Raw genomic sequence first — 25266 nt, 5'->3', positions numbered from 1 at the left:
ACTGCGCGCGTGTTTCATCGTGTCTAAATTATACAGTTTGCTATTTAGATGAGCACCATAACGAGAAGTAAAACCACAGAACAAGTAGAATGGCGATGCGAGCAGGGTACGTGTCGCCGCCGGTTATGAGCAAACGCTCACATGCTACTCGCCCGCGCTAACCGAAAAACGTAAACATGCCTTTTGCGCCACAATAACCTTCAGATTAAGGCTCCGTTAACGATTTTAGAGCCAAAATGTAAAATTGATAGATTTAGTCGTTGAAATTGTACTCCTTTTGTTACTTAATATCTAAATAACAAGTATTGGTTTCTATTGACACGTCTTCTCATCTTGCCTTTTAATAATAAGGTCCCGAGCGAGCGTGCGTCACCGGCAATATATGACGAGAAGGGGCAGTTTTTAAAAATTCATCAAAAAATTATAGTTATAAATTATAAAAAAATATGTATAAGAACAGTTTCAGGAAATGTTGTAGATTGTTTAAGTATCAAAATTACGTTGAAATTAAGTCGATTTTCACGAATAATGTTCACTTGTTATGAAGTAATTTCTGGTGAAAATTGATTTCGTCTAACTTTCATTTACTCTTGTTCAATATCATATAACAAAAATGTAGTCTATGCAAGTTGGAGTATAGGATATGTGTAATACATAATTACCATTTTTAGCAGTCTAAACTTTACGGAATTTACAAATAAGATCGACTAAATCAGTACTTTACGCGCGTTTACCTAAACGTCCATCAGAAAAAAAATCATTACTAATTTAGTGAGTCAGTTTTCAAAAAAATTATCTGTACAAATTCAAGATAAGAAGACGTGCTAATAGATACCAGTACTTGTTATTTCTATTACGTAACAGAAGGTGTACAATTTCATCGACTAAATCTATCAATTTTACATTTTTGCGCCTAAAATCAATACCGGCCTCTTAAGAAGCCAGACATCAAATCTGTCTAAAGGAGGCGTATCCATTCACCACGCACACAAGTTTTTATTACCGTTGCGCGAGTGTTAGTAAATATGGAGAGGAACGAGCGGCGACACCGGTTCCGATACTAACTGCGCGCGATAGCCATTCTAACCTCTTTAATATGTTCTGTGAGTAAAACCTTACTTTACGTTATTAGCGTCTGAAGGGAGCAATGGCAAGGAAGCAATTAGTTCCTGTAGGAGTCGTTGCACGAAGCGGCGGGACCAGCGGGGAGCCCCGGCGGCGCCGCTCGCCTCCTGCAACACCCACACGGCTGAACATCGCTAATAACAACTTCCGCGCCCCGGGACCTACTATACCAACTACCTACTCTACTTGTAATGAGGTGCCAATATATTATAAATAAGTATATCAAATTTACAATACATAATTAATTACATATGGTGCTACTTTACCACTCTAGTGCGGCAATTAGCACAATACGTTGCGAATTTCCTACTTTTCGCACTTTTATTGTAATGTACCTACTATTACAGTACATATGGGGCTACTTTTCCGCACTAGTGTGTAAAATAGCACTTTTCGTGCGTATGTCGAAACGTTAAGGTGCCATATGTACTGTAAAACGTTGTTCGATACACGTGCGAATAGGCAATTCGCAACTCGTGTCGATTTAAAACACTCCCTTCGGTCGTGTTTTAATTTATAGCCACTCGTTTCGAATTTCCTCTTTTTCGCACTTGTATCGAAATAACTACCTATAGTGTGTTTCTGACTCACATTATTAAGATCTTCTAACGATATTTAGTTGTAGTACCGTAGAGTTTCGTATCTTTGCCTGGGCTCCCTATTTTCGCCTACTTTGACAAAAGTTGCCATTAACAAAATGTTTCTAATGTAAGCCTTACATAAAACTACTAAATACAAAGTATTTTTTACGGGTGTCAACATTCTTCGAACAATCTGCGGCTAACTTCACACAGTTTACGTTCAGTGAGGTTTTTTCGCGACGCCGACCACACGTTTTTTTAAGCCAGTGTTTGAACTTCGGTTTTTAACAGTGATACAGACCAGGTAATGTTAAACTCTTTACATGATTATATACTATAACTATTTCTTTTTCATATGAAACTATTATTTAATGGCTAGCTTACGTTTAGAAGTCACAATTGGATAAAACATTGGTGAAGGTACTTTGCGTCCATCTTGTTGCCAAATTTCGCCTACCCCTAGGGTTGTCAAATTTGTTTTACCACATTAATAGGGTATTTGACTGTAAGTATTTCAAATAAATTATTTTACACCATGCATGAAATAAAGCATCATAAGGTTAATAGAGAAACGTAGACAGCAGTTATTTTTTAGACACAATTTATATTTTAAAACCGGTATAAAACTATAAAAAATAGGTAACTTGATTGTGACGTCACATGCTAATGTTACATAATAAACCCCATAGTAGCAAAATCGTTTTGACAGTTCGAAAAAAGAAACTGATTTGACTAGTAGTCAAATACCCTATTGGTGGTGGATGGCATTACTTGTTTCCAAATTTAAATATTTTTGTACAGTCAGCAACAGAAGTTGCTCAGCGAGCCAGGTTTAAATATTAAATATTTTTGTTAAAAATTATAATTTTTTTACTTATAAACCATTACTCCCCTTTATTTGGCATGTTGGTTAATTTTTGGCAGCCCTAGCTTCGTTATAGAAAATGTATGAAACCAACTTCAGACTGTTACCAAACTTCGCCTACTACACCGTTTTTTTAAAATATGGCTAGTCTGGTGTAATTAAGGTTCATAGTATAGTAGCACATTCCAAATAGATACGACTTAACATGTGTTAGTCACAGAAAAGTGTATTATTAGCGGTAAAGCATGCCGTAGGCGAAGATTGGGAAAAATACCCAAACATCGCCTATTGCCTTTGACGCCATTTTTTACCAACTTAACCAATGAAATTCAAAGTTTCAATTGTGAATACTGATAGTTAGGAACACTAAAAAATGTTTTTTCGCCTTAACGGATTAAAATGCTTTCAAATTTGAGAGATTTTTTAGGAAAAGTGTCAAAACCCAGGTGAAGATAGGAAACTCTACGGTACCTATGTAGATCCAAGGACAAACTTAAAATCTATTTTTTTATTCGGTAGACTAAAATGACATTTCATATTATGAAATGTTATTTTATGTTCATATTATGAAATGTCATTTTAGTCTCCCGAGTAAAAAAAAGACTTCAGTACCTATAATTATTAATAACAAATATGATATGATAAGTTTTATGAAATTAAAATAATAACGAATAATTTGCCCGACCACTGAGCTTAAATAACATAGGTAAGTAATAAGTTCGTCTAGACTAATATAGCACCCGCAAGTATAAACACCATTATACCTACAATTATAAATTATACAAATGCGTTCGCCTTACATCTGCCATGAAAATGGAATGTGATTACTTCGCACTAATTACATTATATAATTCTGCACGATAATAAATATTTTCATCTATAGTTCGTTTTTTTTAGCATTAGAAAGAAGATAAGCGATCTTGACATGTCTTTTAATTGAAAAACGCTTTTTAAAAATCAGTAACTTATAGGTACTTATGAAAGCAGAAGGATATTTAAATGATCGTATTAGATTCATAATTGTTGCATATTTGCCGTGACTTATTTTTAAAACATGTTTTTCAATTAAAAGACACATCAAGATTGTTTACCTTTTTTCTAATGCAAAAAAAACGAACTATAGCATTCAGCAGTGTAAAAGTCAATAATCTAGAAAAAAAGACCGACTTCACAAAAAAGAGTCTCATTATCGTTATTAGTAATATTTTAATACTAGGTACCTACTTATATAATAAATATGCTTTCCGAAGCAGTAGATTTCAACTGAATGTGTTTTTTTTTGTGTAGCGATACTTATAGTTGTTGGGGACCTTATTTTCGTAAGTAAGTAAGTATGTCAATCTATTTCGTTGTCTGGTCATGACAATTATTGGTTATACCGTCCAAACAGTTTCCTTTCCAGCTTTGCTCGGAAAACATAAAAACTAAAAATGCGCGTTTTCCTAGAGATAAGACCTAATTAGATCGATTTTTCGCCCCCCAAAACCCATCCCCATTTAGCCGATTTCATTGAATTAGAGCCGTTTCACAGATCCCCGAAATATATAAACATATATCAAAAAAGGAATGAAACAAGTCTCTTAAACTAGGGTTTCGAATGTCGAGATATACTATAGGTACTATACTGTACACAGATACTACATTTAGAATTCATCTCAAATCAATAAGTTTCAAAATATTATAACTTTACTGAAGGTACTTGGGAAGGCTGTCCTAATTGTGTGAACGACACCTGGTCCTCTGCTGCAGCGGTTACTTTGAATTTGGTCCAAACACCCTGTAAAGTAACCTCTAAAGTGAATTTGCAGCTATAACACTTATTATAAATTACATATAACATTTAGCTGAAATATGAGATAACCACTTTATTTGCTTAACAAAAGAATTCTAGGGCAGGTATAACACCCTGATAACATCAGTTTTGGACCCAGATAACATGGATAACACATTAATTTATAAGTAATACAATTTTGAAAATATTCAAATGCACAGCGCAGCTGTAATCATACAAAATAAATATTAATAGATAAGGTCAATACGGGTAATTTTGGCTGGCCCTCACGTTGGGCATGTTTACACATTGATTAGTGTTTATTGCGACTTCATGGATTTGCCACTACACTCAATGTGTAAACAGGCCCCAATGTAAAGGCCAGTCACAATTACGAGTATCCCATTGCCGCACTTATATCCGTAGTGGCCTTATGTGTTATAACTACATCAGTGCAGTGTCGACAAACCTTCACATTCCGCTTCAGTACCGTGACCGGGGCAGCCGGAGGGCAGTTTCCGAAACCCACAGATTGTGTGTTTCTTGTATCAATTTGTATCAGATCTTTAACCTCTTCATAACGCGAGGCTTCATCCCTAGCAAAAAGTATTCATTCTAAATGATGTAGGTATAAGAGTAAATTTAACTATTTATGTTACAATCTATTGCTAATTAATTAAATTTCATTGCGTTTGATGGGTTGAAACTAAGTTCAAACAGATGGTCATTTCATTAAATCGAAACCGGTTTTTATTGAAAAATGTAAATCTTAGTAGGTATGTGTACCAAGATGCACCAATTGTTTCTGTTGTGTATGTGTGCCTTCGTACCTATGGGACACATTTTAGAGTACTTACCGAACTAAAGAAGTACACAACTTGTGTGACTTGTATTTGCGAAAGTAATCTTTTGAAGTAGAACCTGCACAAAATATAACAGTATTAATAATTATCTTTCTTGGTTTTCCTAGCATTTATTAAAGTATAAGTCTCGCTTCGGGTATTCAGTATTAAATTAAAAATACCTATCAAACTATTGCGATTAGAATTAAATTTGAAATAAGGAAAGTTTTACACGTAAATTTAATACTATAAGTACGTAACCTGTAGCCCAATAGTCGGGTCCATTCATCGGCAAACTTGAGTCACTAAATCTGCAAATATATTGGTTAGGTAATTATAGCTTAACAATATTATATATAGTAGTCCTTCGACATTTCAGTCGTACTCGTACCAATTTATTTTACTAGCAAGGAGTAAGTACTCTTTGACAACGGATGTTGAAAGTCAACAAATGCCACCGATGTAAACAAGAAGAAAATACTGCAATTATAATAGTTATTTACGATACAAGTGCGGAAAAGAGGAAATCCGAAACGAGTGGCGATAAATTAAAACACGACCGAAGGGAGTGTTTTAAATCGACACGAGTTGCGAATTACCTATTCGCACGCGTATCGTACGTTTTACGTTAGCATATGTACTGTACAGTAGCATACGAGTATGTACCCTTTAAATATTTAACATAGCAACGAAAAGTGCTTATTTACGCACTAGTGCGGGAAAGTAGCACCATATGTACTGTAATGATTTTACCACATAAATGCCAGCCGCCTTAAAAATAAAGCAATGTTTTTTCAACAATACATTTTCTACATAAAATTTAAGCGATACTCTAATGATTTTTAGTTTAAACTTAATAATGATTAATTTTACCGTAAGTTTGTAAAAGGTATTATTAAATAAGTTTGTTTTTGTCAAGTAAGAGTAGCCATGTAGGTGAATCTCTATTAGCTTACTTATTTTTTCAAAGTAAAATATGCATTGACTTACTTATACCGCATAGGTGAAGTATCAGACACAGTATTTCGAACATACTCTCTTGAATGTAATCCTGAAAATAAATAATTTTAAATAAAATTTATATAAAAATAAATTGGCGTATATTGGACGTTACATATTTTTACAATATTTATAAGTACTTTGTTTTTAATATATTTAAATACAAAAAATATTTTTCTCCAAATTCTATTTAAGGTCTTATTCGGTAAATTTTGCTCAGAACCAAATAGGTACATACCTACGTTATATTATAGGTAGGTACAGCTCTTTCAAACGAAAAAATCGCTGGGGACACGTGTCGTGGGACATATGTCCCCTAGTGTATCCCTAGCTTTAGTATATTATACTGGTACGTACTTCCTGATATGCGAGACCACTGTGCCGCCGATTTTTTAGCGGCAATGTTTGTTTCGCTGAATTTGGACCTGTAATTTAAATATATCATGACAATATTTTTTTCAGGTCACCCAGATATTGATACAGAAGAATATTATGATACAAGCATTAAGTAAGTATATTATTAAGTTAGTATGTTGCAACGCATCGTGTATTTTACATCGTGTTTAGTTGCTTCTTAACCCATTTACAAAAAGAAACGACAGTCTTGGCACATACCTACCTATATACATAATATTAGATAATATACAAATCGTGATGTCACCAGATGTATCTTAAGGACAAAAAAGTTTACTACTTACTAGTACTCTATACTTATTGCACTTATAAGTTGTAACAAATTTTTATAAGTTGTAAAATTAAAAATATTAGGTAGTAGTCTGTGTGGAAAGAGAAGAGTCGTGAAATGTATGGGATCGAATACATTCTAAGACTTGTTTTTCAGCACAGACTCTGATTATGATCTTTCTTTAGAAACGATTTTGTTAAACAATAAAATACTTTATTAAATGATTATGCATTAAGTATTATAGTTTTATCTTACAGTGCATCCAACATCTTGAATTATTAGTGGAGCTGATAACTGTTGGTATCTAATTGAGCGCTACAATTTAACGAAATTTTGGGCAACGTTTGAATATAAAATCGAATAAAATAGAATTGTGTGTGACTTTGATTATGTTTTGACTTTTTAAACCATAGACAGAAAAATCGAGGTAGCTACATCAAGGTACCAAACAAGGTATCAAACCTTTGTGTGCGTGTGCATAGAGTAGCATGGCAATATTGCCTGGCTGGCAACGCTGGTCAGATCTAAAGAACAGCTAAAAGTACGGAGGGTAGAAGGTACCTGGAATCGCAATAAAGCTTTGTTCCCACTAACGTAAAAATATGGCCCGTAGACTAGTACAGCGGGCTTTACTTTCGTCTGACTCATCTCTTGATTTTATCATCAGAACCTAAGGGTAATTAGATAGAAGAATGACAACCTTCATACAACGTGCAACGCCCCGTGATCAATGATAAGGACCATTGTTGTAGATGGAGCTAATGCATAAGCTACGAATATTATTAGTATTACCTATTTATATTTTCAAAACCTAAAATGTAGAACAAAAGTAAACCATAAGTACAATAAAAATTGGTTTTGGTTAGCATATAAAGCTAATAAAAGCTTAAACATACCAACTTTTCAGTCCCGTTATCTAGGTAGATTAGCCCATTTAAAGCATTCGAATTCGAAATAAGGGATGGTTGGTGCCAGTGTAGGGCAAAAAGTAATTGAAGTACAAATTAACAATTGCAATTAAAAAATTAATTGCAAGAAATAATTTCAATTAGGTATATGTAGAAAATAATTGCGGTTCAATTAACAATTACAATTACAAAATGAAATGTTTAATTACATTTTAAATATAAATTTGAAATTAATTACTTTACTTAATTACAAACTTTTAGCAATAGCTATTTCCAAAGATGCGAAATAAAAAAACATGTTTATCTCTATCTTTTGAACATGGGTCCAAAAATATGAAAAAAATTGTGAAAAAAGCTTTACAAATACTTTCAATCAAAACTATAGAGAAAATGATCTGTCTGTTCAGCCATTTTTGAGTTATTGCAAAAAGTCTTCTCTTCTTAGTAAAAAGACGTACAAAGCGCTGCGAAGGTCCTCCTTTAAGCTTGTAATGTTCAGTCAGTTGCAGAGAAAAGGTACCACCCTTACATACATGTAAACTCTGATGCAGGGGTGGTACATTTTCTCTGCAGCTGACTTTACATTATACTTACTAATTAATAGATTTAACATATTCTGACAGAATCCCTACAAGGTAATGACTTAATGACAACGAAGTAATTTTTATTTTTATTTTTTTAGCTTATCGCGACGTCTACAGCTCACAGTCACTGGTTTGGGACTATTTTTGTATTTAGTAATATCATACTTATATGAAACTATTTTTCTATTTATTAAATAAAGAAGGCTGAGAGAGTACCTAAATGAAGATGACTGGTCAGCTCCATACAACTTCGCGTCGTGAAAAACGTCATATTTTTTTTTTACATTTTATTTATTTGCGTATAAAAACTGCCACGCTTAATTTTAGTTAGCTAATAATTACAAAACGTAAAATTTGACTTGACTGACCGCATTAAATCACAAAAGTAGATTTTAAACATAAATAATCATTGTAGAAAAACTTTGATCAACACGGGCTTCCGACACGGTCGAAAAATATTAAAAAAGTTAAATCTAGATGCCTTTAAATATTTGTAGCTTTGATTGTAGTTTTGTTCATATAACAGCGGACAGGAAAGGATTTTATGTTTAGTGGTCATAAAAGCCGTATGTGATAGAATTTATAGGTATAAGGTTAAAATGGAAAAATTGCAAAAAGACACGCAATGAACGCGGTGTTGAATGGAGTTCTTCGTCTTGAATATTCGCAAATCTCTGGTAATATGAAATTACTGATCTGTGCATAATCAAAATAAACACTACACATACGGTTCATTGAATTTGATGCCTTGTTGTCTCAATAATTATTCTCCGAGTGTTTTACTTATGTGACGCAAACATGCGACACTTCACGGAGCTATAACTACTTTGTCGTAAATTTCATTTTAAAGTTATACGTTTAAATAATTTTGTTCAGTAGATTCTTAACACGTTCACTGTTCCCATACAAAATGATATGACAAAGTCATATGTCGATGTCCTTTCACTTTGAAGTTGTGAACCTATAGTGGAAGCAAGCAAGCACTCTATAAGCAAAAAACTTCTTGACTTCTTCTTCAGAGAACGTATTAATTACCCACAAGTAAGTACATACCAACTCAATTCAAAACAGCACCACTACCCCCAGTTTGACACTGATATATACGCGAGTGTGTGCGTAATAGGGAATTCAATCTCGCACCAAGATTGGCGATTCGAGATCTCGCACGAAGAATCTAAATCGAGATAGGGTATTTCGAGATCTCGACCGTCAGACTTTCGAGATCGAGATTAATCTCGACAAGATCGAGATTACACAAAGTAATTAAAAATGTCCTAATCTGGTCAAAAATCTCTAAGAATTCTGAAAATACTACTTAGTTAGGGTACTATACATGTTACGTATTGAAAATAAAAACAACAAATTTAATCAACACATAACAAAAAAAAATACTCTTATTAATACTAATTAAAATAAATTATTATTATTATTCATTTATTTATCTTTCCTCTTACGTTAGGTTATTTATAATATGAATATAAAAGTAAAATATAAAAACACTTACAAAACAATAAAAAATACATATAAACACATTATAAAAAACCTAACCTAGAATGCCGCCGGCAGCGGGGCAGGGCCCAAGCTACCGGTGGTCAGGGCCGCAGAGAGAGGAACCGGCGGACTATCCGCGCCGTGTCCAAGATCACCGCCTTCTGCATCTGGCCCTTGATCCAACCACCTAGCGAGAGTCTCTCAAGATGTTGGTCGAGACTCTTCGCTATTAGACCGTTCGCTGAAACAACTATCGGGACAATGATCGTCGAATCAACATCCCACATGGCGGTTATCTCGTGAGCCAAGTCTAGGTACTTACTGGACTTGTCCTTCTCGGCTTTCACGAGATTCTCATCATGGGGGATGGTGATGTCAACGAGCACGGCCCGGCGTTGCGCTCGATCTATTATATTATTATTATTATAGCCTTTTTTATTCCTTAAAAGTTTACATTTAGTTACACATAATATACATAATTTTACAGTTTAAAGTAGTACATTTCATCGTAAGTAGAATCGTTATTTCTGAAATAGTTTAGTTACAAATATGCTTAATGTGAATATTTTTTTTTTTTTTTTTTTTTTTTTTTTTTTTTTTTTTTTTTTATACAACAATAGTTACTTAATCAATTTTTACAAAAAGAATAGATTTGATTAATAATTGTCAAAAAATTATAATTAAATAGTTTTTACAATTACAATTAGGAAGTCATGAATGATTTTTTTTTTTTGTAAAATTTAATAAAAAATAATGCTTAATAATAAATTAATTTAAAATTGTTGTATAAAATTATTTAAAATATTGAGATAATCATATTTATATCACAGTCTTAAAGTTAATAGAACAAAAAACAAAGTATTATAAAAATAGATCACATTTTGTCTGTATTGTATTTAAAAATTAAAAATAAAAAAAATTAAAAATAAAAATAAAAATAATAAGATTAAAAAATAATAATTACAAATCAAGAATATACCTACTTATATCTATGTATAACATGCATTTTTTTTTTTTTGTTAGGTAAAATATTTTCTAAGGACCTCTTTGCGAGTAAAGGCCTCCTCCATACTCTTCCAGGTGTCTCTATCTCTCGCTTTTTTTATCCAGTCTTTTCCCGCCACTCTGACAATCTCATCAATCCATCTATCTTTCGGTTTTCCTCGAGTTCTTTTCTCACAGAGTGCGTCACAGTGCTATTTTCGTCGGCTAAAGCTGGCTACACACAATAGCACTGCCTGAACAACATGAATCTAAGGTCAAAAAGATTACTCAAAACAAAGTAATCCACAGTGATCAATCTTTCAATCTCGTTCGAGATCTCGAAAATTTTAATCGAGATCTCGACCAAGATTGCATAAATCGAGATTCCCTATCAACGAGATTGAATATCGCAAATTAGTGCGAGATCTCCCTAGATCTCGAAATTGCGAGATCGAGATTGCATTCCCTAGTGCGTAATCTACTTTCTGTGCATCTCGTTCGTATACACTTATTATTGGGAGCGAGATGTCTTTAATTTACATAGAAAGTAAATTACGCAGACGTTAACGAATATGTCAGTTTGACACTGCTAAGGCAGTCGTGGTAAGTACGGTAAGTAAGACTGCAGCTGCTTTGATATGTTATGTTATCCTTATTTGGTCTTAGCGGGCGATTGTGAACATCCGATAGCAAAAGAATATGGGTCACCTGTGTTTAATAAAATGAAAGGGTTAAAATTATAATAATTTAATGAGTGATTTCTAATATACTAGTATACACTCCGGACACCAAGCCAAAAAACCCGAGTAACATGATTACAATGTCACGAATAAGCTTGTACTTGAGTAGTCCATAATTGTCTGGGTACCAGAGGCAGAGATCGATCAGGGCGGGGAACACGATGGCCAGCAGCGACAGGCACAGCGCGCCCACCAGCGAGATGACGGGCCCGAGCTCCGGAACCGCTACTGCCATTGCAACTGCACACAATTTTAACGACTTAGTCCAGTTCAATTAATTTGCCTTAAAGGATGGGTAAGGAGAATGTCTCGTCCTCTTCTAATGTTTAAACAGTCCTACTACTTAATTCCTGTAAAAATATAATTGATTGGGTTTTGGGAGAAATGGTGTAAATCCGCAAGTTGTGCGAAGTCACGCCTACTTTTGGTAGGTAGCTAAGTTGGTGCAGTGTGTTCAGCCAGAAGAGTTTTAACGCAAAAAAAAAAAACGAACTATAATACTCATCGAGACAATCCTAAAATCCCTTAACACAATTAGGATACGTTGTTTTATCTCAGAGTTCTTATGGCCACCTCCTGTCCCCAACATCAGATCAGCTCTATGGTACCATAATATTGCAATGTCACCCGACTTACTCGTACATTATGTATGCAATTTTTCAGCTTCATTGGAAATCGGAAAGTGGGTCAAATTTAACTTACAAGATTTGTTACAGACAGACAACGGGATAGGTGAAACTAAATAAAAGCATGTAATGTAATACAGAGACCCCCCCCCCCCCACACAAGTAATGTGCTCTTCATAGAAGGTATCGACTGTCGTTATAAGTACAATAGTTAAAACTAATCAAACTTGTGATAATGTAAAATAATTAAAACCATGAGCGTGGATAAATATTAAATAAACATTTAAAAATAAAAATATGATTGATGGTAGGAAATCTCGGAGCAAGAGTGCTCGAGTTATCTGAGATTATCATTAAACATTCCTATCATCGGTAAACATGCGCCTGGAAGTATCTGCCCAGTCAACGATAAACGATAATTATCTACTTAATCTAGTGTAAAAGATGACACTCGGATCTCCAGAGACGTGTTTCACCAGTTTCACCACGCTGACAATTGACGCCTAACATTGATATTTGATAATTCACTGTACTTTGTTGGTTTAACAGGTACCTAAACGTCACAGATACGCTTAAATATAATTGAAATGTGCAAAAGGAAAGCCATCATCACGTACATGAGCAATTCTCAAAAAGTTTGTACATTTCGATCACATCTTAGATTTCTATAAAAATTGGTAAAGTACATGAAGCTGAACAACTTCCACCACATATCCCAAAATGTCCCAGAAAGTTTCTAAGAAACATCCCTTGTTTGTTACCAGATTTCCTTACACATTTGGTAACAAACAAGGGATCCCGGCGTTGAAGATCAAACTACCCAGCACATTGTAGAACGGTGCCCAAAGAGACGTTTCCAGGGCAGCCCGGAGGACCTCTACACCAATCTGACACCTGATGCGATCGATTGGCTGCGTAGCCTGGATGTCGACTTATAATTAGTTATACTAGTTGCCTACAATATTAATACGCCATACGCTTAAATAAATTAGAAACTTTCTGGGACATTTTGGGAAATGTGGTGGAAGTTGTTCAGCTTCATGTACTTTACCAGCATACCAATTTTTATAGAAATCTAAGATGTGATCGAAATGTACAAACTTTTTGAGAATTGCTCACACGGGAAACGATTATGAGTGTTAAAGAAAGAGGCAGTCTAAACTGAAAAATTAGAGATATTTCGGGCCGCGTACCAAATGTACTAAAACTTAAGATTAGCGGAAAATCTGTATTAGGTAATACTCAGGAGAAACGATGGGAGAATCATCTTGGAATATGCTGGTACAAAAGCAAATATTGAAATACATACTGCCAATATTGTATAAATAGAAGCGCTGGTTACCTAGTGGTAAGAGCGTGCGACTTTCAATCCGGAGGTCGCGGGTTCGAACCGCTCGTATAAATTAGTTTTACGGATTTAGGTACCATTCGCTTTTCGGTGATCAACTGAACTAATCACAATAAGGCCTAGTGATAAAGCAAAACTAATACATACATCTGTTAATTTACTTACCAGGTATTATGACGAGTATCACACGCAAAGAGTAGTCGAGCAGGCGGGCTTTTGGGCCTTGATATTTCTTCTTACATGAATTCCAAATCAGAATATATGCTACAAAGTTTTGCAACGGGTGTGATAGTCCTATAGCTAATGCTAACATTAATTTAGCCACTTGTGCTTTTCTGTAATTGTATACCATTAAAAATTAAAATGTTTATAAATGTAACTTAGGTACATAAAACCAGAAAACATATTTAATAAAAATCGTACTTTTCATGTCGTGGTAAGTTAAGTGTGAGAGAGGCTTCTATCTCATTACCGTATTTCATATAGCCAAATATTCCGACTATAATATATAAAATTAGTATTATTGCCATGCCAATATTAAAAAGGCCGAAACATCCCACAAACTTCTTGGGTTCTTCCATATTATATTCTAATGCTAAAATCTGAAAATAATGAAATAGTCGATGTAACCAAAATAAACATAAATTGAAACGTTTAATTGAACTAGGCTTGCCTCATGAAAACTTATTAAAATCATATCTCAAGCAAATATTTTATTTTAACAAGGCACTGAGGTATGTAGGTACCTAGTCATAAAAGTTGAATAGACCCACCACTCCGACCGCCTCGAGGGCAAACAGCGTCATACCCACAAAAACGGGGAAATCGAGCAGACTCTTTGGTCGAAACATTTCCTTGTCGACTTCCAGGTCATCCTCCATCAAGTAGTAGAACACGAGAATGAGGCCGAAAATTGTTATTATATTTGATATAAATGATATCGGAGATAGCACTTTAAGACTCTTCATCATGTTTAGGATAAGAAGTGGAATCAATCCCATTAATATATGTAGTCTAATTGAATATTCAAATCCATAGTAATCGCAAACCTGTGAATTTTAAAATGCTGTCACTTTTTAATAAGTATTTATCTAAAGTCTATTTTTTTATTCGGTAGACTGAAATGACAGTTAATAGTATGAAATGACATTTCATGTTCTTACTATTAACTGTCATTTCAGTCTACCGAATAAAAAAATAGACTTTAACAAACCAATAATGAAATTAATATAAAATGTTAACCTGTTTCACGTTTTCCGCCACAAACACGCTGTAGACGCAACATAGTCCAAGTTGCCACACGATTAGGACAGCATTGACAAACTTGCCCAAGAATCTGGACAACCATCGGCAAGAAACCGGACCCGACTCTGTCGCGGTCCTTATAGACCGCGAATACGACATGTAACCTTTCTTAGCCCGTTTACATAAAATGTATTGCGCTGCGATCTACAATAACATGTAACAAAATAAAAACACTGGAGAAAAGAGTAGGGAGGAGTTTTATTTTCCCTAACAAAAGGAATAACGGCCTGTGCATACCGGATGCGTGTGCGTAGACGTGCACGTGCGCGTTGTATTATACAGATCCTTATGAGATTCGGCACATCGCTTGCGTGAAGTGTGTGTGTGCGCGGCTCAAACATTTTACCGCACGTGCAAGTCTACGCACACGCAACAGTCATCAAATACCTATCACTCTTCTGAATGTAAATGCTTGATTTGTCTAAGATATTATTTGAGCAGTTCTCTCGATTACTCATGGATCCCATCATTCAACAATCAATTCATCACTGGGTTTTGATAAAAATGGGAGCATTATGTATATATACTTTCAATAAAAAAAATTGAAATGACGTAGTTAAATATGAAGTAACAAACATAAAAAAACATGCGACCGAATTAACAACCTCCCTCTTTTGAAATATTGAAGTCGGTTACAAAGTAATGAAATGATATATGTAAATACAAACGAGCATATGAATGCAATATGTAGCAAATACGCCAATTAAGATTAGACCGATGACGCCTGCAATAAGGCCCATGCGTCTGAAGCCATCGGGCATCGCCAGGATGCCGGCACCTATACTGCCTTTCAACATGTGCACCATGGTTTCCGAATATCTGGAAATAGATACCTACTTTAAAAATTAAAACCACTGATCCGAATCGATAGTGCTTTTTCTTGTTAGTCTTTACTTTTCGTATGACATAATACTCATAAGAAAGTCTAAATATCAAACAGTACTAGGTACCTACCTGTATATTTAAATAAAGAAGATGGACTTCAATACATTTATAAATAATATGAGTAAGCCACCTCAAAGGTTACAAACATTTTCAACACAGGGGCACAGTTTAAAATATGTCTCACGAAAGTTTAATTTCGATTATTCTGGGAAAATTTATGTTTAAACTAGTTTAATCGTTTTGTTTTGATAAGACACTTACGAGGTAGGTTTTTCTATTTTGCGATGTTTGTGGGGATCATACCCGCGCTCGGGATCTGTAAACACCCCAAATAGTTCAAAACTGTAACATCTATAGGCACCTATTTAACCTTTTAAGTAAACATGTGCTATGCATTACCGTCGTCTGCACCATCGTCTCCAGTAATAGCATCCAGCACACCACCCATAAATTCGTAAATGAACATGGTGCTAGTTTCTTTCGCCTTATTGCCTCGGAAAACCTTAACTTAATTTATTAAATTTTGTTAGCTTATATTGTAAATCTATATAAATTGTTATGGTTTATAATCGCACACAAATCTTGCCAATTGATTCATTATTTATTGAGTGATGTCAATGATGTCAATGTCAGCGAGTACAGAGGATTTATAAGGTTCGGCTATGTTTTTCCCTATACTAGTAGGTGAAGTTTTTTAGCTGGTTTGTGTGTTTAGGGATCCGTACTAATCCGTAGTCAACTCGGGAACCTTATTTTAAGCCATGTCCGTCTGTGTCCGTCCAAGGCTTAGCCCAACACATGGCCATGAAGTAAATCAGTCCAGCATTATTTATTTACTTATAGATGGAAATTGAGGACGAAACAGAAACGAAGGACGGGTGAAATTGCGGATGATGTGGATTGTGGACCATTTGTTAAGTTGGTGGGGCCGTGCTCGCTGTCCGCCTGGCGCAACGCCGCTGGTGCCGCGCCGCCGCCGCCGCCGCGCCGCCGCGCCGCTCGCTGTAACGCTCGTAGCCCGCCGCGCCGAGCCGAGTCTCTCGCCGCTCGACGGTCGAGGTAGGTGTACGTAACAAACGATCCACCCAAATGAGTGTTCATGTAAATACGAGTGTAAAAATTTTGCTACTCATTTCGAGCAAAACCATCAGGCGAATTTGCTACATGAACGTAAAAGTTACATAATTCAGTTTGAGTAAGTCCCTAAGTAATTAAAAAAAATCGTGCTGTAAATATTTATATCAATTAATCTGGTGAGTTATTACTATTCATATTTTTCTTAACCTACGTTTAAACAAAAATAAACCAAAAAATTTTACCCACTTAGATATTAAAACTTATGATTACCTAGTTGTTTACAGTTATTATACAACCCAAATTACAACAGTAGATATCGGCAACAAAAATAAACTAGATTCACTTTGGGGTGTAAAAATACGGGTATAAAATGTAATTCTTGTTTGAATGTTTACTATATTATTAACGTAAAGAAAGAGTTTTACTGATATGTTTGCATGCAGTCGATGTCTAAATAACCCGGTCACCATAATGGAGGGGTGAGGGTGGGTTGCCGGAGCCGGCAGCGGGAAGGCCCCGCGCAAGCGCCATGGACAGCGCTCCTAGCGCCAAACCTTCCAACTAGCACACTACCCTGGCATCACGAGCGCTCAATAATTCTATGACTACCATAGGATTTAGAATACAAGGAACGTTTGAAGTATTATAAACCGTTTTGCAGAGATGATTACATTATATACTAGGTTAGATTAATTGTACGTAATATTTTTTCATTATTGTAAGAGGTCTTCAGCCTTTTCAGTTCCTTTTTTTAATATGCAAGCATCTCGAGGGGTCCATTAGCAGCCACCGAAAAGTTCCACTATCCATGTTCTGGTTCATTCATCAAGATTGGCTCGGCGGCACCAAATTATTTGTCTTAGTCATTATTAGACGTTGGTAAAAATCGTTTTGCAAGATTTCATTACATTTTTGTAATAATCAATGTTTGGTAGGCAATTAATTAATTATACTAAATAAAATTTATTAGATAATTTTGTATATACATATATACTACCTACTATAAGTAAAAAAAAACTGATAATTTTGTCAAGATTTAGGGTCAACTCGGGTTCAGTTTATTGTACAAATGTAGAAAACATCCGAACATACGAAAGCATTTTGCCCGAGTTAAAACGGAGACGCTAACGTTATGGTCAATTAATTTAATACCATAAAATGATGGCATAATACTATTTAAAATTAAAATTAATTAATTTATGAAGTCAGTTCTTTTTTGGTAATGGTATGTTAATGTCACTTTTTCGTACCTTCAGGAAGGAACCCTTTTCGTAATACGTAATCGGAACGAAATGATACCAATACCTGTAAGTAGGTACTTTAAGGCGACTTTTAGAATAGAAATAATACCTAGTATTCAGAAACTTGGCAAGAATGACCTGAATGACTGGCAGATATGTATATTGAAACAACTAAAATAACTCAGCAGTAGTACATGTACATATTTCCTATGTGTACTCCTTTTTAGTAGGTATCATCAATATCACTGCTCATTAATACAAGTATACCTAAATGGTAGGAAGTGTCACTCATTATTTGGCCGGCTATGTCAACTGGGCAGGGAACAATCACAGGCACCAGACACCTGTGTCGGTTACCCGTTTCTAGAAATGAGAGCGGTCGCCGGCGTTCCCAGTAACCGGCCGACCGATTCCGCAGTCACGTCGCCATTCGCAAATAGCTGACACTGACACACGAACATTGTTACGCAAGTAAGGAACACAATCTTACTCATTTTAAATAGTTTAGTGACACATATTGCTCATGCTTACAATATAGTGACTTTAAAAACGAAAGTCGTGTTTAAAGCAGCTAGTTATAAAGATAAACTAACTTTATTTATTTATTTGGTGCTAATTTGTTTGTGGGGAGAGTTATTTTGGTGCGCATTTTATTTCTTACTACGTTTAAGCGCTGTGTTAGTTATGATAGGGATTTATTTTAAACAATCGATAGATATACAATATCAATGATTGAACAATACATAACGTCAAAATTAACATAAAATAGATACCGCTCTGTTGATCATTGCCGCGAAACGACTTCTCAAATATGTTGATTAGTCCTGCCCTGCATGCGCTTCATTAACTTAAATTGTCGCGCACTAGCAATACCTACCTTTTACAACATATCATTTGATCATAGCAAGCGGAACGGCGAACACCATTAGCGAACTGAGAATTCCAGTATGCATGAAAATTGCGAATTATGCAATTGCAAATCTGAATATTTAAACGGTGGTTAGAATAAAACCTAAGAAGCATATTGGGATACATTTTGCTTAGAAATACAATGAAAATATTAACCATACAAAATAATTCGCCTGCAATGTAAATCAACACACAAGCAAGAAACGAGCTTATTATAGAACTGTCAACGGTTGTTACTATAAAAAAACTCGTATCTGGATCATGTCATGTTACAGATGTAGTGCATAATTGTTTTCCATCGTATTTTAACCGACTTCCAAACGAGGAGGTTATCAATTTGGTTATATTTGGTTTATTACTCCATGTCTCCGTCATTACTGGACCGATTTTGAAAATTATTTTTGTGTTGCATACAGATTGGTCCCGTTTTTTTCAAAGCCCAGTTCTGATGATGGAATGCATGAGGAATCGAGGGAACTCCTCAAATCTTAATCTAGATACCTAATTTAAATAAACCACTATGATTACCATAAAATTTATACATATTATGGGTTAGGTTAGTAGTTAGAGAAGACGGTTTTTTTCTATTAAAGATTATCTCGGAAACGTTTGTATTTGTCATGCTACTTCAGTCAACTTCAGTACTTTTTGTATCGAGACTGACAGTAATAGCAAGACATGTTCGCAAGTTTCCGTGAAAAAGTGATGGAAAATAATTTTGCATCTGTACGTCTAGTAATGTTTGCAGTAGGTATGTACATTGACGCTCGGTAAATGTTCGAAAATTAATTTATAGGGTCATAATTAAGTATAATAAAAAAAAATCTTTTAATTAATGGTTACACATGGATGATTTCTGTATCTGGTTTAATTTATTTCCCCTAATTATTATATATATATTGGTTACTCACAGTATAGATATATTAGAGACTTCGTTAATATGCTGTGTTAACACCATTAGAGTAGACTACCTCATTATAAAATTAAATAAATACTTATAAATGTTTCAACCTAACATATTGCGTGTTTCCAATCAGAACTCGCTAGAAAACAGAATCAAAATACCATCAGCAGACATACATAGTCTCAAACGATAGTAATTCATTCTAATATTTAGGCCGTGCGTAGCGATCACACATAAATTGGTATCATATTTTACTCGTATGATTCTGAATATACCTATAGGTATGTATACTTATAGCGATATATTACCTAGTACAAGATATTAATATGATTGCACGTGATCGTAACCACGCGCCGCGGATACGCACGTGTTTGTGGTGGCTCAGCGGCCCATACCACATTGTTTTATTATGCTTTTGATACCATACATTATTTTACCAGTTCACAGGTGCAACTACGCTCCTTATACAAACACAATGAACTAGAGTGCTTACTGTTAAAACTTTTTGAACTAAAATATTTATTATAAATAAACTGTGTTTAATGCAAAGATATAGACGCAATAATACCATAGTTGCATTTATTCTGGTTGAATATCCGCTAATATCTTTATTGACTGATAATATTTATTTTTGGAATGCATTATTGCTCCTTATAATCATCATTTGAACATAATGTAATATGTTCAAATTTTATAATGTCATGTCAGGGCATCAGGTCAAACATAAATATAGGTATGTAAATGTAGGTGGGCGTTATAGGTGTGACATTTGTTAAATTGCTATTTTTATCTCAAATGTAAAATCGCTCGGGTGACTTGTGCTCTTGCATCAAAATGCTACTTAACACAGAATTGTCGAGGTGCACACTTTTTTTTAGGGTTCCGTAGCCAAATGGCAAAAAACGGAACCCTTATAGATTAATCATGTCTGTCTGTCTGTCTGTCCGTCTGTCCGTCTGTCCGTCTGTCCGTCTGTCCGTCCGTATGTCACAGCCACTTTTTCCGAAACTATAAGAACTATACTGTTTAAACTTGGTACGTAGATGTATTCTGTGAACCGCATTAAGATTTTTACACAAAAATAGAAAAAAAATTTTTTTTGGGGGTTCCCCATACTTAGAACTGAAACTCAAAAAAAATTTTTTCATCAAACCCATACGTGTGGGGTAGGATAGGATAGGTCCATAGGATAGGTCTTCAAAAATGATATTAAGGTTTCTAATATCATTTTTTTCTAAACTGAATAGTTTGCGCGAGAGACACTTCCAAAGTGGTAAAATGTGTCCCCCCCCCCTGTAACTTCTAAAATAAGAGAATGATAAAACTAAAAAAAAATATATGATGTATATTACCATGCAAACTTCCACCGAAAATTGGTTTGAACAAGATCTAGTAAATAGTTTTTTTTTAATACGTCATAAATCCCCTAAATACGGAACCCTACATGGGCGAGTCCGACTCGCACTTGGCCGCTTTTTTTCAGTTAGAATATGAAACGGACGTTCGGAGTTCCTGTCCAGAACTATATCTTTCTTGGTATTAGATGTCTTCTCAACGTCTGTGTATTTGTACAGTCAGCAGCAGAAGTTGCTAAGTGGGCAAGGTGTTCAAAATGATCTTGACGCTACTGTATTGCGCTACTGCGTTTTCAAATATAAGTAGGTACCTACTTTTTTTGCTGTCCCTCGGCTTAAACTCGAAGTCCATAGGCATGTTGGCAACGTATTAATAGCTTTTTTATATTTATAAAGAGCTATTTTTATAAAGAGTATTTTCTAGATAATTGATTTAATCATTTCGATAAATTAATGCGTTATTTAATAACACAAGGGAAACCTTTTTATCGTTGTCCCGCGCGGCACTTGTTTTGTTATGACTTAAAGATAACCCCCAAAATCTTACCGTAAAATGGGGTGAGTAGGATTCGCGGGGAGAGTTGGGTTATGAATGGGGAGAGAAGGGTTGAAAGGGGGGTGAGGTGGATTTTTAAGGCTACTGCTACAAAAATTATGTATTCCAATTTAAAATGGAGCTATAGTAATACTCATAATAAAAAAAGATCGATCAAACCATCTTCCAAAATCACCTTTGTATGAAAACCCAACTCACCCCAAATACGAGGGACTACGGGGTGAGGTGGGTTTTCCTGTTTATCGTCAAAGTTATGAAATAGAACTACCCAAAATAAAATAAAAACTAAAATACAAACGTCCGGAACACTTATTATATACACCATTCAGTTTGCATATGTAAAAATAAAATGTTATCGAGGTTTGAATGTCAGTTTTGCGCCTACTCACCCCATTTTACGGTATATGAATTTACGCGGTTAGTTGGGCGTCGATCACCGTCAAGTGTCCACGCGGAAACAGTTTTATTTATGTAAAAACAGGTAAGAATTTCTTGCGATATATTTTGGTACCTACGACTACAATGACATTTGTATGGACGCTTAATATGTTGATACACAGTCGAAATAAAAATGTGTGTAATAATAGTTACAAATATAGTGTCTAGACACGCGGCAGCGTGTCCAGCCAAGTTCAAAGAAAAAGGAACTGGCGACGCAGCAACCGTGTGTAATATTACACGAACCATTTCGAGCTACTTTTGACCCCTTCACAACTTGAAACTTACTGAACCTACACACATGAAAATTGGCACATGTATTCAAGTCCCTTAGCTTGTACAAAATACAAAATTTCATAAACATAGCTCAAACAGTTATTGATAAATTAACGTTTAAAAACCGGCATTTTTGTGACTGACTGACATATAGACCAAAAACCTAACCCACTTCTAGATGACTTCTTGATATTTGGCATCAAGATAGGCTAGGATAGGATAGGATAGGTGCATATAGAGGGAAAAATCTGAAAACTGGAAATTATTGATATTTTGATGGAAAAAAATAATTCATACTTATATACCAAAAACCTAACCCACTTCTAGATCACTTACAAACTTGATATTTGGCATGAAGGTACGAGGGGCGTTCAAAATATTCTCGGTATTGATATCTTACGACCTCTTCTAAAATTTCTTTCGTTACTGGCCGCTAAGGTTTATTCATTGACATTAAAAAAAAGTATAATTCGAACCGAGATAGTCTTTTGTTTTTCTGCAATTGCTGAACAAACATGAACATCCTGTGCGAATTGACAATGTTAACTAAATTAGAACATCGATGCGTGATAAAATTCTTGACAAAACAGGGTAAAAATCAAAAAACCATAAAAGAGGAAATGGATTGTGTTTACCGTGAGTCTGCTCCTTCTTTATCTACCATTCAAAAGTGGTCAAGCGAGTTTAAACGCGGAAGGGAGAGTATTGAAGATGACCCTAGACCTGGCCGGCCTGTAGTAGCTACTTCACAAGAAAATATTGATTAAGTGGAAAAACTTATATTGGAAGATGGTCGAGTGAAGGTAAAATCTATAGCACAAGGAACCAATCTCTCTATTGGTACCGTACATGATATTATACATGACCATCTTAATATGTCAAAAGTAAGTGCAAGATGGGTTCCGCGAATGCTGACTCGGCTTCAAAAAGACATGCGTGTAGCTTGTTGTTCCGATTTTATTGACCTGTGCGGTGAAAATCCTGATGAGGTGCTGCAAAGAATAGTTACTGGAGATGAAACCTGGGTTCATCATTATGACCCAGAGAGTAAACAAGAGTCCATGCAGTGGCACATTAAGGGTTCAGCTCATCCCAAGAAGTTGAAGGTCATCCCTTCAGCTGGCAAGGTCATGGCCACGATATTTTGGGATTGTGAAGGAGTATTACTAATCGATTATAAAGAAAAAGGTGTAAATATCACAGGACAGTACTACGCTAACATTCTACGTCAATTAAAGGATGTAATTAAAGAAAAGAGGCGAGGAAAGTTAACCAAAGGTATTCTGCTTCTGCATGACAACGCCCCCGTCTATACTGCTCATATTGCCAAGGCAGCTATTGTTGAACGTGGGTTTAAAACTGTTACTCACCCACCGTATAGTCCGGACTTAGCCCCCAGCGACTTCTTTTTGCTCCCCAATCTTAAAAAGGATCTGCGTGGAAATAAATTTTCTGACGATGAAGCATTGAAGGCGGCAGTGGAGGAGCATTTTTACACGAAAGATAAAAAATATTTTTACGAGGGATTAAAAAAAATAATTGATCGATCTTTTAAGTGTATGAACATAGGGGGGGAGTATATTGAAAAATAAAAATATCAAACTTTTCGTACTTGTTTGTTTTCATTCTCATACCGAGAATATTTTGAATACCCCTCGTAGACTATTAGGCATATACAAAAGAAAAAAATCGGAAAACTGAAACTTTTTGACAATTAACTGCGCATTAGCGAGGGTCTCCTTTTCAGCTTAGGCAAACTGCTTTCATGATAAATACTATAGTAATTTCTGTACAAAAAGTAATGATATCCCAACAAAAACATAAATGTGAAATGAGAGCCAAGTTCAATATTAAGAATATGTGTCGTTGTTGACTCGCCGACAAAAGAATTGAGATCTATATGGGTGCCAAGTTCTGTGCTGTGTAGAAAATCCTGAAATTATAAAGGATTTGTCTTGGCTAGTTTTTTAAAAATTAACCAAATTTTTGAGAAAGTAACATTGATAAATATATATTACCTATATATACGTAAAAACTAGCCAAGACAAATCCTTTATAATTTCAGGATTTTCTACACAGCACAGAACTTGGCACCCATATAGATCTCAATTCTTTTGTCGGCGAGTCAACAACGACACATATTCTTAATATTGAACTTGGCTCTCATTTCACATTTATGTTTTTGTTGGGATTAAAATTTACAGTAAAATAAATAAGTGAATCGGTTATATTGTGTAGGAAATAATCGCCAAAAATAATTGGCGACATTTGTACGGTTATTTTGACCGTACAAATGTCAATTAGTGCATACAAATGTCGACATAGTCCCATAGAAATGTCGAAAAGGAGTTATACAAATTGCGTCAAGGTCTAACAAATGCCACAAAATTAATAAATAGTTACATAGGTACAAATTTTGATACTGCGATACAATGTCGAAAAAATGCCATATACCTACATGTGAAAAGCGCCTTACAACTTGCTAAACAATGCCATACAAATGTCAATCTTTGAACGTATCCATATCTAGCTAACTATAAAAAGTAGAGTGGTGCCTCGTACCTACAGTATTTTTTTGTCGTTAATAGTCCTTCCTAAAACGATGATTATAAATCTGATGGTCCAAAAATTAAAAAAAATGTCATAATAATGTCGCAAAATCACCCTCTTCAAAAAATTTACCATTTAAAAGAAATAGTAAAAAAATATCCAAAAATAAATATCAGTAGCTCCTGTGACATAACCTTCAGTCAGTGCACAGAACGGATCAA

General features: G+C 35.0%; 1 protein-coding gene and 2 long non-coding RNA genes across 3 annotated transcripts in view; 2 read left to right on the top strand and 1 right to left on the bottom strand.

The window, feature by feature from the left end:
• LOC134660852 (uncharacterized) overlaps nt 1-21288 on the top strand; it is a 93200-nt gene extending 71912 nt beyond the window's left edge. The window contains exon 2 of the long non-coding RNA XR_010097907.1: nt 21041-21288. This is a non-coding gene — a long non-coding RNA (uncharacterized LOC134660852). The remainder of the gene's footprint in view (nt 1-21040) is intronic.
• Nucleotides 1-25266, top strand: part of LOC134660854 (uncharacterized) — an 848341-nt gene that overhangs the window by 568047 nt on the left and 255028 nt on the right. The window lies entirely within an intron of this gene.
• Nucleotides 11583-15713, bottom strand: LOC134661045 (proton-coupled amino acid transporter-like protein CG1139). Its single transcript, XM_063516944.1, has 6 exons — nt 15523-15713; nt 14792-14998; nt 14323-14598; nt 13973-14151; nt 13715-13884; nt 11583-11815 (listed from the first exon to the last, which is right to left on the bottom strand). The coding sequence occupies exons 1-6, from the start codon at nt 15658-15660 to the stop codon at nt 11583-11585; spliced, it is 1203 nt and encodes a 400-aa protein (XP_063373014.1). The 5' UTR covers nt 15661-15713.

Source organism: Cydia amplana, chromosome Z (genome assembly GCF_948474715.1).
Source record: "Cydia amplana chromosome Z, ilCydAmpl1.1, whole genome shotgun sequence".
NCBI classification, from domain to species: Eukaryota; Metazoa; Arthropoda; class Insecta; order Lepidoptera; family Tortricidae; genus Cydia; species Cydia amplana.
This window is presented reverse-complemented; position numbering and strand designations above follow the sequence as displayed.